Source organism: Diplotaxodon limnothrissa, linkage group LG18, assembly GCF_057381915.1.
Source record: "Diplotaxodon limnothrissa isolate DT_005_m linkage group LG18, D_limnothrissa_male_GT1.1, whole genome shotgun sequence".
In the NCBI taxonomy this organism is placed as follows: domain Eukaryota; kingdom Metazoa; phylum Chordata; class Actinopteri; order Cichliformes; family Cichlidae; genus Diplotaxodon; species Diplotaxodon limnothrissa.
In genome coordinates this window covers 14,138,581-14,154,372 of record NC_140613.1, presented here as the reverse complement: position 1 = coordinate 14,154,372, position 15,792 = coordinate 14,138,581, and the positions used below count along the sequence as shown (strand labels likewise).

The 15,792-nt window shown below is 37.4% G+C and overlaps 4 protein-coding genes and 1 pseudogene across 4 annotated transcripts; all 5 read left to right on the top strand.

Annotated features, from left to right (window-relative positions):
• The first annotated feature begins 295 nt into the window (after window positions 1–295).
• LOC146613267 (chemokine XC receptor 1-like) lies at window positions 296–1,339 on the top strand. Its single transcript, XM_085378193.1, has one exon. It carries the CDS (start codon window positions 296–298, stop codon window positions 1,337–1,339), a length of 1,044 nt encoding a protein of 347 aa, XP_085234319.1.
• A 1,436-nt stretch (window positions 1,340–2,775) lies between these two features.
• Window positions 2,776–4,027, top strand: LOC146613266 (chemokine XC receptor 1-like). The gene is made up of 2 exons (XM_085378517.1): window positions 2,776–2,831; window positions 3,007–4,027. The coding sequence occupies exon 2, from the start codon at window positions 3,035–3,037 to the stop codon at window positions 4,025–4,027; it is 993 nt and encodes a 330-aa protein (XP_085234643.1). The 5' UTR covers window positions 2,776–2,831; window positions 3,007–3,034.
• Window positions 4,028–4,989: 962 nt separating this feature from the next.
• On the top strand, window positions 4,990–6,003 carry LOC146613265 (chemokine XC receptor 1-like). Its single transcript, XM_085377940.1, has one exon. The coding sequence runs from the start codon at window positions 4,990–4,992 to the stop codon at window positions 6,001–6,003; it is 1,014 nt and encodes a 337-aa protein (XP_085234066.1).
• A 4,155-nt stretch (window positions 6,004–10,158) lies between these two features.
• On the top strand, window positions 10,159–11,178 carry LOC146613264 (chemokine XC receptor 1-like). The gene has a single exon (XM_085378524.1). The coding sequence runs from the start codon at window positions 10,159–10,161 to the stop codon at window positions 11,176–11,178; it is 1,020 nt and encodes a 339-aa protein (XP_085234650.1).
• A 2,422-nt stretch (window positions 11,179–13,600) lies between these two features.
• On the top strand, window positions 13,601–14,559 carry LOC146613263 (chemokine XC receptor 1-like; annotated as a pseudogene).
• Window positions 14,560–15,792: the final 1,233 nt, after the last annotated feature.

Genomic DNA, 15,792 nt, shown 5'->3' with positions numbered 1-15,792 from the left:
CACAAATCAGTGCATAGAATATACTACATAAATACATTTTTAAGTCCATAAATATAAATAACTTTTAAAATGTATTCTTGGTTAAATATTATAATAGAGAGTAAGTGAGAAAAGTGAGATATGCATCCAAATACAGAGTCACTGACCATTAGCTAATATTTGTTAGATAGCCTTGTCTAACAAAGGTTTATAATATTATAAGTCCTTAAGTAAGACTGTGAAATTTGACCTACTTGATATACCTGTCTAACAGTCTTTTTTAAATTTCCCTTTATGCTGGAAGAAAGTGGATACAATGGATAACGTAGATACTATCAGCACCAGCCTTGACTCAACCTCGTACCCCTATGATTATGACTACGATGAACTCTGCAACAAAACAGGTGTCATCCAATTTGGAGCGATCTTCACTCCAGTCTTTTTCTCCATTGTGGTGATTCTCAGCATCTTTGGCAACATCCTGGTCCTCGTGGTGCTGGTCAAGTTTGAGAATTTGAAATCCCTCACCAACACCTTCATCCTGAATCTGGCTGTATCAGATCTCTTCTTCACAGCTTCTCTGCCCTTCTGGGCCTACTACAACATGCACGGATGGACCTTAGGGGAGCATGCATGCAAAATAGTGAACTTTATCTTCTGCCTTGGATTCTACAGCAGCGGTATCCTCCTCATCCTGATGACTGCTCACCGCTATATAGCTGTTATAAATCCTCTGTCTGACATTGTTTCCACCACAGGGTATTACAGTATTGTAGCATCTGCGATCATTTGGGTCGTTAGCATCCTGGTTTCCAGTCTAGCTTTTGCTTCCACCAAAGTTGCAGAGTCAAAGTACTGTGTATATGCAGATTCTTATTGGAGCTTGTGGGGAATCTACCAGCAAAACATCCTCTTTCTAATTACCTCAGTGGTATTCATGTTTTGCTACACTCATATCATGTGCAGGTTGCTTCATCCTGTGCAAAGAAGACGAAACAAAACTTTGAAACTAATTTTTATTCTCATGGTTGTTTTCCTTGTTGGATGGGTACCTTACAATTTAGTGATATTTCTGCAGTCCTTTTCCTACTGGCCCAGAGAAAGTGACTCATTAGGGGAAGATTGTCAATATAGCAAAAATCTGGATTATGCGCTTGAGATTACTCGACTTTTTGCCTTTTCACAATGCTGCCTTAACCCCGTGTTTTATGTGTTTGTGGGGGTTAAATTCAAAACCCATTTGAAGAAAATGCTAAAGAGCTTGGGCCGCAAAAAAAACAATAACAGATTTCGCAACAGACAAAACCGGCACACAATAACATCGATAACAAGTGGTGAAGAGTTGTCACAGGCACCTTGATATTGTAAAAAAACAGAACTAATACATCTTGTTCATTAACATAGTTGATTCTCAAAATGTCTCAAACGGATTTCATTGTTCTTTTGAATCTGGGTTCACTTGGGAATGAACTGCCAATATGTTTTTCCAAAATGATTTCCCCCAATGTTGGTGCTTTTTACAACCATTTTCTGACTCTTCTTTAAAATTACTGATCAGTAACCTATATCAATGCAGCATAACGGCTTATTTTCATCAGATTATTGCTTGCCATTTATTATTCAGTCAAATATGTTTATATTAACATTCACTAAATAACATTAAATAAAAAATAAAATGCCAAAAATAGACTGAGCAACATAACCTGCTACTTCTTTGTGAAACTGCATTTGGTTTCCTAATGTCTTTAGCCATCAGTGATCAAAGTATGCACACATATTCAAGAGGTTTATTGTCATCATAAACATCATAATGGAGTGTGGTCTATATGATTTCAAACCAGAAGAGCTGGTTTGATTGTCTCAGAAACTTTTTGAGATATCTGGGATTAAGACTTATGTTTCTGGAGTTTACAGATAATGGTATAAAAAAAAAAAGAAGCACAAATTGAAATGACTGGCAGTTACTAATAACAGAAACTGACTTTTTAATGCAAAGTCTGAGTAAAATATTATAGAGCTGTTCATCCTGCCAAACCTATGATCGTAACTCAAACAGCCTCATTCAGATGATTGGATCATAAAGACTTCAAGTTGTTCTGGGGTCAGAGTGCAGTCGTGTAATTTACTGGAAAGGTGCAACTGAAACAAGAAGAATAGAAAAGTGGGAAACTTCTGTTTAACATCGATGGTGTGTAATATGTTGTAATATTTTGTAATATGTTGTAATATGTTATGTTTAATCAAGTTTGCTTCATGTACTTATCTGTGGTTATAGTTTCTGACCAAACTCTTCTATGATCAAAGAACCTTTTGTTGCTGTAGCAATTTCATTTGTGTTTAGATCTGCTGATTATGCTGTACATGGTATTACAGATATATATATACATATATGTCACTTTGATTATCCATGATAATAATAAAAAAAAAAAAATCTTTCCAGTTTTCAGCAGAACATGACTTCTTCCCAACAGAGTATTGGGTATTGTGCTTATTTTCATATTCTAATACCATCAGCATTATTCTTTTGCTTTACAAAATAATAAACAAAATAATACATGCAGTTATTTTTGTGTTCATTTTGGCTAGTGCTGCATGCTTGTAGTCTGTTACATTTTTAATAAAACTATGAGAAAATATTAAAATGTACTTTTAATTTTGTTTAAGTTGGATTTTCAATGCAGAAAAACAAGTTGCCCATGGTTTTTGGGCATGTTTTTTTTTTTTTTTTTTTGTTAAGACGGCCTCTCTGACTTAATGTGAAACAAAAAGAGGAACTGTTACTTTAGTCAAGACCATCAGAGCTATCTGACCAGAGCGCAATTCAACACCAGAGTTGACAGCTGATTGTTGAGGTAAGTTGCTGTATTATTTCTCCTAAGTTGGACTTCAACTGGCTGCTCCCACTTGCTAACATAATGTACAAAGATTAAAACTAAAATAAAGAATTCTGTTATTTAATAGAGAACTGCTCAGTTAACGTCTTTAATTACATTTTAAAAATCTAGTTTTTTGTTTTTTGTTTTTTAGAAAACTGACAAAGGAAAACAACTTCACAATGAGTGACTATAGACTGAGTGATCATGTTGAATTTCTTTGTGAGACTGACTTTCCAAACATCACCGGCCCCCTTTTCATCCTGATCTTCATCCTCAGTGTCATAGGCAATGGTCTCCTCTTATGTGTTCTTTTCATCTACGAGAAACTGAACACAATGACAAATATTTTCATCCTGAACCTGGTCTGCTCTGATTTGATCTTCACCATCACACTTCCATTCTGGGCCGTTGATCATTTACACCACTGGGTCTTTGGGGACTTTGCCTGCAAATTCATGACTGCTGCATACTTTGTTGGGCTGTACAGCAGTGTCATTCTGCTGACTGCCATGACAGTGGATCGCTTCATTACCGTGGTGCTGCACAACCGGCTGAGCAACCATGCTATAAGGCAGAAGTCTGGAGTTGGTGCCTGTATAGCTGCCTGGGTCATCAGCATCTCGGCATCCCTGAGTGATGCTATGATAGTAAAAGTAGTAGACTGGGAAAATGTTACCTATTGCGAGCCTGAATTTGATGACAAGCTTGGACATTATCTCCAAGTATCACTGCTATTTTTCCTCCCATATGCCATCATTATTTTCTGCTATTCTGCCATCCTCAAGACAGTTTTACAAGCTTTAAACAGAAAGAAGCACAGGGCTGTAGCTGTGCTGTTGTGTATTGTTGCAGCCTTTTTCTTTTGCTGGGGGCCATACCATATTGTGCTTTTAATTAAATCTCTTTATAAACCGATAGGTTGTAAGGCACAGGAACAGTTAGAAGTTGCCTACCATATTTGTGAAATGCTTGCCTATTCTCACTGCTGTATGAACCCTCTGCTATATATGCTCTCACAGAAGATGCGAAAGCATCTGTTGAATCTTTTGTTCAGGAAGAACAGGGAGAGAGACACATCTCTCAGTTCTGTTAGTCAGAAAGCAGTTTTCATAGCTGGGAGTTCTGCTATAAACTTGGAACTGCACAACAATCAGTTAAACAGCCACTTGTGAAGTTAAACATCTGTAAATATTCTTATTTAATTTGACATCTTTTTTATGTTCTCCTGAAATTAAGTAGAAATTACATGCATTTTTAATTTTAATGTGCCAAGTAAAAGCAAAATGTACGTGTGTAGGAATCTGTTTTCTACTGCACTTTTACAAGCAATGCTGTTTTTGTAAAAAAACAAAATACAATGTTACTGAAATCCAGTGAAGCTGTTTTCACTTCTCTCTTCTCTCTGCACATGTCATTATAGGCTAGATGGAAAAAATGCAATGAAAGCAAATTTCTGTGGTCATATTAGTACGAAGTGTAAGTGTATTAACACAATCAGTGAGGGAAACACAGAGTGCATGCACAAGGTAGGCTCTTCTTGGCTGTTTTTCTCTTTTGAATTAGGTGATAATACTCATTAGAAATGATTCATGTAATAATAAAATATTAGTATTTATTATTTATTATAATAACAATAATAAAGTATTATTTATTTATTATTAACAAAAATAAATGTTGTGACAGAAATACAGGAAATGTAAGGAAATGTAGGAATATGGAGTGGAATTTGATATAACTGCGATATGAATTAACCAGGGAATATTAAATAAAACTGCAGTGCTGTTATGCAAGCAACATTATATGTTTTGACCATTTTCTTCACTGGTTCACAATAACCCCTGTGGACATGCTTTATTTGCCATTCATAGATTTATGATGTTATATCATTCTTTTTACATTTCTACATTTAATTTTTCCTGAATGCTGTTGAAGGCATGAATATTATGCTGTTCAACTTTATAATCATTGGTTCTAAACTGTATTAGTTTTTATCTTGACTAACATATTTGTACCAAAATGCATTAATTATGTTACTATATATAAATAAATAAATAAATAAATCATCTTCACAGTATAAGATTTTTTTTTCATTTCCTCAACAGTACTTTCCTCCCAAGACCTAAACAAGTAAATCATGGCCTTGGACAGTGACAGTTATGATTACATACACTTTAATGAGACTCACAGCAGTGAGACCGAGTATGACATTAAGATATCAGAACTTTACTATCCTGCTGCTGTCAACAGTCTCGTCTTCTGCATCAGCCTTCCTGCAAACAGCTTCCTGCTGTGGGTCCTCTGGACGGAACAAGCTTGGAAGATCACATCGGATATTTTACTTCTTCAGCTCACAGTTTCTAACCTCTGCCTCACTGTGACATTGCCTTTTGCAGCCTGTAATGCACTCCATGGGTGGGTCTTTGGAGAGTGGGCCTGCGGAGTAAGTGTAGGGATTTATTTTCTGGGACTATTCACCGCCGTGGTGATCCTCACTGCCATGTCTTTGCATTCTTATGTTACTGTGGTTCAGCCTTGGTGCTTGTCTGCACAGGCCTTAACAAAATATGGTGTTCTCATAGGTAGCATTGTGATGTGGCTGGTGTGTGCTGCTGCAAGCATTAAACTGGCTGTGAGTTGTAGAGTCATCGAATTTGCTGACATTAAAGTGTGTGTAAATTTGGTGGAGTCACTAACCATGAAACTCACTGTAATCTACACACAGATTTTTCTTTTCTTCCTCATTCCTGTCCTTATCACTTCATTCTGTTATGTTCACATGTGGATAATGGCGAAGCAGGGCAGGATAAACAGCCAACAACAGCCTTCAAAATTGATTTTAGGCATAACTGTCAGTACTTTTCTATGCTTGGCTCCTTCTAGCATCCACATGTTTATACAGTCCTTGCTACTATTGGATTTTTATGAGTACACACATGAACTGATATATGCATTGCACTATGCTTGGTTGATCATTCATTCCATCATTCACATCTACTGCTGCTTTATCCCTTTGGTGCATTTAATAGGAGTACAAAGGTTTAGGAGGTATCTTCCCATGCCGTGCAATACATTATCACTGTGCAGAGATGAAACTAAAACTGACAGTCCAATGGCATTAATCCCTCTCCAAAATGCGGAAGAAATTTGAATTTACTGTAGCATGCATGCATTAGGATGAGACAGCTAGATGCTTGAGGGTTTGATTAGATAAATTAGCTGAACTTAATATAGTACAAGCAACAGTAACAAGATCAAAAAATGGGCAGCACCTATTAAGATAAGATAAGATAAGATAAGATAGAACTTTATTAATCCCTCGGGTGGGTTCCTCTGGGAAATTCGACTTCCAAAAAGCACAGCAACGACCGAAGTTACAGTTACAGAATTGTTATATATATATATATATATATATATATATATACACACACATATAAATACAGAGACAAATATAAATAAAATATACAAAGGGGATAAATAGAATAAATAGGAATAAAAAATAAAATACAAGTGAATTGCACATTTCAAGTATTGAGTCTATTGCACTGTTGACTATTTACAAAAAGTATTGCACAAGGTATTGTACAGTGAGGTGAAGAGGCACTACAGCTTAGTTGTTCCCCCCTCCTTTGTCCTCCTGTTTCCCCTCCCTCTCCCCTCCAGAGAGGAGTTAAACAGTTTGATGGCGTGTGGGACAAAGGAGTTTTTAAGTCTGTTAGTTCTTGTCTTGGGGAGAAGCAACCTGTCACTGAACAGACTCTTCTGATTGTTTATGGCCGTGTGCAGAGGATGCCCAGCATTGTTCATAATGTCCATCAGTTTCTATTAATGATAGAGTCTGACTTTGTTGATGCCAAAGGGGTGTACCACACAGCAAGATTAATGGCTTAGTGACCTGAGTTTTCTGTTACGAAAGTGACTTTGTTTTTACCTGGCTAAATCACCATGGTAACATGCTGAATACCCAACCAGTGAAAGTTGATAACCACCTTTGTAATATTCGTTATGTCCCACATGGGTTTTCAGTTTTGTTGAGCCAGGTAAGACAAAGAAAGCCAACATTCTCATAGTTACCTCTTTGGTAGAGAGTGGTACAAAATGGCAAATAAATAAAAAACAGCTCAATTAGTCAAGCTTTATAGAAAGACAAATGCTACATCTGCTGCTTCATGCACAGAAAATTCAGGGTGTTCTGTGGTTAGACTGGGATTCTACCAGTTACTGCAAAGGTGTCCATCATATAAAGAGAAACAGAAGTGACAATTTCATTTTGACATTGTGTAATGTGTTGTGTTTCAATACCTTTTCTTAATGTTTTTATCTGTGTTTATATACTTTCTGATCAGAATCTTCTATTTTATACTTCTACTACTCCAAAATGATCTGTTGATTATACTGTACATTGTAGAAGTGATATTGTAGATCGGTCTCTATGATTACATGTGTTACATTTTCTGTTGTCAAAAAAATCACTTTCAAAGCTATTTTTTATACATTTGATATCATGATTATTTTCACATTTTATTTCATGTAAAGTATTCTCAATGCATTTGATTTAAAAAAATAAAACTAACGTTTGTATCTTGTGGAAATTTATTTAATATGAAAGAGATACCTTTTAATATTTTCTTAACAGCATACTTTCTTTTTCAACAAGCGAGCAACTAGGAAGTAAGTAAGCAAATTTCACTTTGACCTGTCGACTTGAAAGATCAATTTTCTCTTTCTAATCATGTTGGACAAATTTCCTGGTGCAGATCAGTTAGAGTGAAGTGTGACTTAGCATGATAATAGAAAAGGCTCAACGATTGATCCAGCGTGTTAACACCTTGCATGTTCAGTTCAACAAAGCAGGCAAGTTCAGCAGGTGCAGACTCAGCCATCAGATTAGCATGTATGAAAAACAAATAACCAAAAAACAAATAACCAAAAAAACAAAAACAAAAACAAAAAAAAAACTGGTTGCTGAATGTCCTTAATTTAACCAGTTTAACCACTAATACAACATCTTGAGTTTTCATAATCATGTTAGAGTTAATATATTATTACATATAACTGCAAGTTGTTTATTTCTGTATTTCTAACATTTATCATTATTAAATATGATTTAATAGTTAAATAAAAGAAACAGCTGCATGAAAATCAAAGATTAATTAAAACAGGGTCGAGCCAGCAGGTCTTTGTACCTTTCTCTGTGTTTCGTTGCAGGTGGTTTGGTGGGTGGATCCCAACTGATTTCTGCCCTCCTGTGAAGCTGCGTTTCTGGGCTTTCTGTCATACACCTGCAGGCATTGAAAGCTGCGTAGCCTGTTTTAGACTTTCTGCTAGTGGTGTGTGATATTTGTGCAAGTTTTGATGTGATACCAAGTAAATACGGGGCCAGTATACTAATACTTTTAACTTATAAAAGCAGCTTATGAAGGGGAGAGTGGTGCGTCATTATCTACAAGATTAACACATTTTAAAAACCACTAAAAAAAAATCACTGTGATTTTTACTTTTCATGATAATGAATGAACACAAGACCACGCCTTATAACTATCCTTGTGTTTTTGGGAGACCTGGAATGTCTTTAGACTTTTTCTGTATGCTGGTGGTCTGGGTCTGTCTGAGGGATTTACTTCCTCCTGTCTTCGTTTCTTTTGCTGCTCATTCTGTGTGAAAGCTCTTTTTATTTATACTAGTTTGTCACAGTACAGGATTTGTGTTCGCAGTGTTTTTATTTGCAGTTGTGAAGTACTTCTACACAATGCTGCGCTTTCTCACTCACTACAGCTCTGTGCGATTGAGTCACCTGACCACAAGACAACTAAACATAGTGGAGCAGGGAAGAAGGGGTGGCGCAAAGTTAGGCAGGATGAGAGGAGTGGTGTTTGCACAGACACGTCAACTTTCTGATGACTGGGAGCAACGCACTAAAGGTAAAGGAGCAAAACAAAGTATCGATCCTATCATGCTAGCATTGATACCAGCAGTGGTATTGATACTACCAATAATCAAATTGATTTAATAAATGTAAAAATGAGCATGCACCAGCATTTTGGATACTGGATTTAATAAACTGGTCTTTATTATCAATGCTGCAGCAGGATGTAAAATGCAAATTGGGACAGCTTACGCTGAGAGGTACAATCAAGTAGCTGGGATAATGTACAGGAACATCTGAGTTGCATATGGACTTGAAGTCCCTAAGTCCCAATGGGAGACACCAACAAAGGTGGTTGAGAACAACAGGGCTAATGTCCTGTGGGACTTCCAGTTTCAGACAGACAAGCAGCAGCTGGCCAAGCAACCACCACAGTGGTGGCTGACAAGGAAGCGAAGACTGAGGTTGTGATAGATGTGGCAATCCCAGTGGACAACAACATCAGAAAGAAGGAGCATGAGAAAATAGAGATGTACAAGGGACTGTAGCAACAGCGGGATGTGGAAGGTAAAGTCCAAAGTGGTCCCAGTGGTAAAGGAAGCATTAGAAGCTATAAATCTGAAATTGGAAGACTGGCTCCAGCAGATTTCAGCACAACATCAGAGGTGTTTGTCCAGAAGATTGCAGACATAGGAACACCTAAGATACTGCTCAACACCCTCAAACTATCAGGCCTCTGGAAGAGAGCCAAAGCTTAAGATTCACATGCATACTATCCCTTCTAAGGGGTGGTTATTTATTTATTTTTTTCATTTTTATATGGGAGGGTAACAATTACCGGAAAGTGTAACTTAGGATAAAGAGCGTGAAGTTTTAGTTTAATAACAGTGACGTGTATGCTGTGTTTCATCAAGTTATTTTCAGGTTTTGCAGTTCATATGATTGGGACCTTTTATTGTTATTCTGTTGTAGCAATTTTAAAATACATTGACCTACTGAATATGCTGTACATATTATTAGAAGTATATTTTAGGTTATCATTGTCAGTTTTTTGAAGGTTTGCTGTATCTTTCCAGTTTTCAGCTGAAAATAACTGCTTTCCAACAAGTTTTGGGTACTGTCCTCATAATCACATTTTAATATCATCAGCAATATTCATGTGTTTTGCAAAAGAGAAAAAACTGCAACTCTGAATTACTGTGAATAAAAAGAGGAACTGTAAGTTAACACAAGAACTTCACAACTTTTCCAGCACAATGCAACTGACCACAAGGCATGACAGCTGATGATTTGGGTAAGTGATTTCTCTATCCCTGTTGCTTACATAAGGTGAAAACTAAAACTCAACAGTTTGTGTCATTTTATTGGAAAAAGAAGAGGTAATGTACATACATTTTATAAATCTAGTTTTGTGTTTATGTTTTTTCTAGAAAACAGACAATGACAAACAACTTCACAATGAGTGACCATGGACTGAGTGATGTTGCATTTCTTTGTGAGACTGACTTTCCAACTTTTACTGGCCCTTTCTTCATCTTGATCTTCATCATCAGCGTCATAGGCAACAGCCTCCTCTTATGTGTTCTCTTCATCTACGAGAAACTGAAAAGTATCACAAATATTTTCATCCTGAACCTGGTCTGCTCTGATTTGATCTTCACCATCACACTTCCATTCTGGGCCGTTGATCATTTACACCACTGGGTCTTTGGGGACTTTGCCTGCAAATTTCTGACTGCTGCATTCTTTGTTGGACTGTACAGCAGTGTCATTCTACTGACTGCCATGACAGTGGATCGTTTCATTCTCGTGGTGCTGCACAACTGGCCGAGCAACCAAGTTAAAAGGAAGAGGTGTGGAGTTGGTGTCTGTATAGCTGCCTGGGTCATCAGCATCTCGGCATCCCTGAGTGATGCTATGATAGTAAAAGTAGTAGACTGGGAAAATGTTACCTATTGCGGGCCTGAATTTGATGACAAGCTTGGACGTTATCTCCAAGTATCACTGCTATTTTTCCTCCCATATGCCATCATTATTTTCTGCTATTCTGCCATCCTAATGAAAGTTTTACAAGCTTTAAACAGAAAGAAGAACAGAACTGTAGTTGTGCTGTTGTGTATTGTTGCAGCCTTTTTCTTTTGCTGGGGGCCATACCATATTGTGCTTTTAATTAAATCTCTTTATAAACCGATAGGTTGTAAGGCACAGGAACAGTTAGCAGTTGCCTACCATATTTGTGAAATGCTTGCCTATTCTCACTGCTGTATGAACCCTCTGCTATGTATGCTCTCACAGAAGATGCGAAAGCATCTGTTGAATCTTTTATGCTGTAAAAAACTGTGCAGGAAGAAAAGAGAGGAAGACACTGGCCAGAACACTTCTGTTACTCGTAATGTAGCTTTTACAACTGTGAGTTCTGCTGTTCAGTTGGAACTGCATCCATTAAACATACACAGTTGAAATTAAACACCAATTGAGTCTGTAACTATTTTTATTTGATTTGACATCTTTTATATATTCACCTGAAATTATTTTTTAATGTGTAAAGTCAAAGATTTATGTGTGTAAAGATGTGTATTTCACCGCTTTAATCAGCTGTGCCTGTAAAAAAGAAAATGTTGCTAGAATCGGTTGAAGCTATTTTCACTTCTCTGTTCTTATGGTATGCCAGGATAGACTGGGTTGGAAAAGAAATGCACTGACAGCAGATTTTTGTGATTGCTGATAGAGTCAGACTGGTCAAGTATGAGTGCAATAACACAACCATGGAGAGACTCATTGAGCAGTACCTAAAGTCACATGGAGTGCAAGCACACGGTAAGCTCTCCGTGGCATTTTATCTCTTTTGAGTAAGGTGACAACATAGTAATGGGAAATGATTTATGTAATAATTAAAATCTAAAAGGTTTCAAAGAGAAATATAGGAAAATGTTTTTGAAAAAATGACTCTGGATCTTATATGGGTGTGAAATTAAAGTGAACTCTTTTTACTATTTCATTACAAAGGCAAAAAGAAAGGTCTCGCATTATGAACTGAATAATTAACATGGGCTTGGTTGTTACTGCAATAACTAGTGGGTATTTAAGACTTTCATTTTCAGATCATTTGATTTACTTTTGTGTGTGTCAGTAGAATTCGGGTGAAGGCACACTGACTTTGTTGGTCAGACCTGGACACCTGGAGTTCTGTAGCTGTCATGGTTTTGTTTATTTATCCGCTGCCTTGGTCTCAGTTTGAGATCTTGTTGCTGATTGTTGGTACTCCTGCTTTTGTATTTCTCTCTGTATGAGAAGAGGCTGACTCTCAGTTGATGATTTAAATTATATGCACGAACTGATCAACAGCTTATTGACTTCTCTCTTTGTTTGTCTAATATGTTAACATGCTCTGATTTCAAATTTCAGTTTGAGAAATTCAGTCTTCTTTTAAATCTAGTTTCACTTGGGAATTACCTGCGAACATGGTGTCAGTCTTTTTGCATGCATTCTTAATAGTCAACTCTGACTTCTGTATTGCATATCTGGACCACTCTAAGTTAATTGATGTGTAATATGATGTGCTTTGTTTGGTATCTTTCATGTAGTTTTTTGTAGTTATCTATTCTTGCTATAAAACCGTGCAGTTTTACAACGGAAAACTTTCGATGTTGATCTACTACACTGGGCATACCATCAGAGATATCATAAATCTGTCACTTTGATGATATCATGGATCCATTTCATTTTATCAGCAGGAAATACTTTCTTACCAACACAATGGTTGGTATTGTGCTTTTACATAAAAATTATGTAGTCAGCATTTTCATGCTTTACAAAAAACAATCATACATCTATGTTTATGTGTGTTCTGATCTGTGCAGCATGTTTGTGCACCGTTATATGTCCCTGATAAGTATGAGAAAAAAATATTCAAACATTTGTGTTCCAAACAGTCAGTTTGTGTCATGGTCCGCGGCCCGGTGTCTGAGGAGCAGATGGGATGCCCACGACTACGGGTGTGGCTGTCGTCTCCACACCTGCATCCCATTCCAGGCGATCATCAGGAGGACTATTTAACCCCTCTCAGCTGGCTGCTCCACGCCAGTCCGTTAGTCACCATTCAGCGGTTATCGCTCGGTGTGTTTGAGCCTACATCTGCCTGTTCTCCTGCCCGCCTGGAGTTCGAATAAACCACCGGTCATCATCTCCTCCGTCTCCCTGGAGCTCTCCCGCAGACCCTCACCCCTCTCTCTGGTTCCCACGGCCCAGCCCTGATCGTAAGATAAATAACTCTACCCCGTGTATGCTGTTATCTCCCCGCTCCCCAGTAACTCTCTTGCCTTTTCTGTTGCAGCCTCCCACGGTCCTGATCATGGCGTTCCCGAGTTGTTTGTCTCCCGGTCCCTTTGTTTTAACATTAACTCAGCGTGTTTTCCTTTGACCATTCCGGGACACCCTTAGTTCAGAAATAAAGTTTATTTTGCGTGCATCTCTGCGTATTGTGTTTGCTTCTGGGTCCAGCTTGTGTGCTTGAACTATGGTTCTTGACAGTTTGAGTTTCATTTTCAACTTTCAGTTTCACTATGAGAAAAGGATTGCATATGGATTCTTTTTCTTAAAAAAATGTGACCTTTGGTAAGGAGGCATCTTTGACTTAATTTGAAACAAAAAGAGGAACACCGATTTGTTTAAGTACATTACAGCTTTGTCAGCACAGCTCAATTCAACAGAAGACTTGACAAGAGATGCTTGAAGTAAATTGTTGTGTTTGCTCCTCTAATTTTGTACTTTACTAGAATGCATGGTTTATGTAACATGAAAAAACTAAAACTAAAAGCAACAGTTTGTGTCATTTTAGAGAAAAAAATTTAGCTTTGTGTTTATGTTTTCTAGAAAATTAACAATGGCAAACAACTTCACAATCAATGAGGCTGCCTATCTTTGTGAGACTGACTTTCCAATTTCAACTGGGACACTCTTCATCATCAGTCTCATAGGCAACGGTCTCCTCTTATGCGTTCTCTTCATCTACGAGAAACTGACAAGCGTCACAACTATTTTCATCCTGAACCTGACCTGCTCCGATTTGATCTTCACCATCACACTTCCATTCTGGGCTGTTGATCATTTACACCACTGGGTCTTTGGGGAATTTGTCTGCAAATTTCTGACTGCCGCATTCTTTGTTGGGCTGTACAGCAGTGTCATTCTACTGACTGCCATGACAGTGGATCGTTTCATTCTCGTGGTGCTGCACAAGTGGCCGAGCAACCATGCTAGAAAGAAGTATGCAGTCGGTGCTTGTATATCTGCCTGGGTCATCAGCATCTCAGCATCCCTGAGTGAAGCCATAAAAGTAAAGGTGGTAAACTGGTATGATTTTAACTATTGTGAGGATGGATCTGATGAACAGCTTGGACGTTATCTCCAAGTATCACTCCTATTCTTCCTCCCATTATTATTTTTTGCTATTCTTCAATCCTCAAGACAGTTTTACAAGGTTTAAAGAAAAAGAAGCACAGGGCTGTAGCTTTGCTGTTGTGTATTGTTGCAGCTTTCTTCATTTGCTGGGGGCCATACCATATTATGCTTTTAATCAAGTCTCTCAATACAAACAAAGATTGTAAGGTACTGAAACGGTTAGCAGTTGCCTACCATATCTGTGAAATGCTTGCCTATTCTCACTGCTGTATGAACTCGCTGCTGTATATGATCTCACAGGATTCGCAAAAGCATCTGTTTAATCTTTTGTGCTGTGAAAAACTGTGCAGGAAGAACAGAAAGAAAGACACCAGTCAGAAGACTTTTGTTATTCAGAATGTAGCTTTCACAGCAGAGAGCTCTGTTGTTAAGAGTAACTGAACACTGATCCATTAAGCAGGCACAAATGAACTGTTGGTTCAGTGTGTAAATACTTTCATTTGAATTTACATCTTTTATATATTCTCTTGAAACAATATACATCTATTTTTCAGGTGTTTAATGTGCCAACTAAAGGATGTATGTGTGTAAAAATGTGTATTTTATGCTGCACCATCACTTTCTGTTTCTTCTTTTTAAAATGTTGCTTAAATCCAGTGAATCTGTTTTGTCTTTTCTGCTGTCTCATGGGAAAATGTGTCTTTTCTGTGGCATGTGAAGATTATTCCATTAACACCCATTTTTTGGCATCCCAGGTAGAGTCAAACTAGTGTGATATGCAATACAATGAGCAGTACTTTGAGTGACATAGGGTAGGTGCTTAATAGACAAATTTATGTAATGCAGATGTGCAGATATATCATTTAAGAAAGAAAATGTCGATGTTATGCAAGCAACAATGTTTGCTGTGACCCTTTGTTTCTTTGACTCTCAGCGACCCCTGTAGGCTCACTTAATGTAATTAAAGATCTCTGTCATATTATTGCTTCGCCATTTAAAGTGGTCCTTTAAATTAAAATCGAATTCTATATACTTGTTTTGAGAAGAAATGCCCAGAAAGTAATAGTCCTCCCAAAAGTGGAGTCACCACTCCACCTGAAGGGAGGGGAAATCATTGATCATTTAACATTAATCACAGTGTAAGATACAAAACAGAGCAGTGGCAAAGTACTGACATTATTTATTTAAGTAGAAGTACAGACACCTGCGTTAAAAAAAATACTCCAGTAAAAGTTACAGTACTGAGCCAACTTCTTTATTTAGGTAAAAATAGAAATTAAAGGATCTGAAATCTATTAAAAGTAAGATAAATGTAAAAAGTAGCTCCGTGAAGCAACTTTGCAAAAGTAACTGAACCTTTGCAATATTAATATTGATATTTCTGTTCTTTACATCCTGGCTTCTTTCCCATGCTGTCAATCTCAATATTGACATGTCTGATTTCTTTGAGTTTCTTTTCATGTAACCCACCTCCTCCCCATCTCCACCTCAGGCACCTCGGCCAAAGCTCTATTCAAGCCTCAGTCTTCATCTTCACCACCACCTCCAGCGTCTAGATTCTGGGGGGTTTATCAGAGTCTTATCGCGAATTACATTCATTTCTTTGTCACAATAAATCATGTTCAATTCCTCCAAGTGATCTCTCCTTATAGAAATGATAATAAAATAATATTA

What these genes read in the sequence shown, in the direction of transcription:
- LOC146613267 (XM_085378193.1), top strand. Translation starts at nt 296, where the DNA reads ATGGATAACGTAGATACTATCAGCACCAGCCTTGACTCAACCTCGTAC.
- LOC146613266 (XM_085378517.1), top strand. Translation starts at nt 3,035, where the DNA reads ATGAGTGACTATAGACTGAGTGATCATGTTGAATTTCTTTGTGAGACT.
- LOC146613265 (XM_085377940.1), top strand. Translation starts at nt 4,990, where the DNA reads ATGGCCTTGGACAGTGACAGTTATGATTACATACACTTTAATGAGACT.
- LOC146613264 (XM_085378524.1), top strand. Translation starts at nt 10,159, where the DNA reads ATGACAAACAACTTCACAATGAGTGACCATGGACTGAGTGATGTTGCA.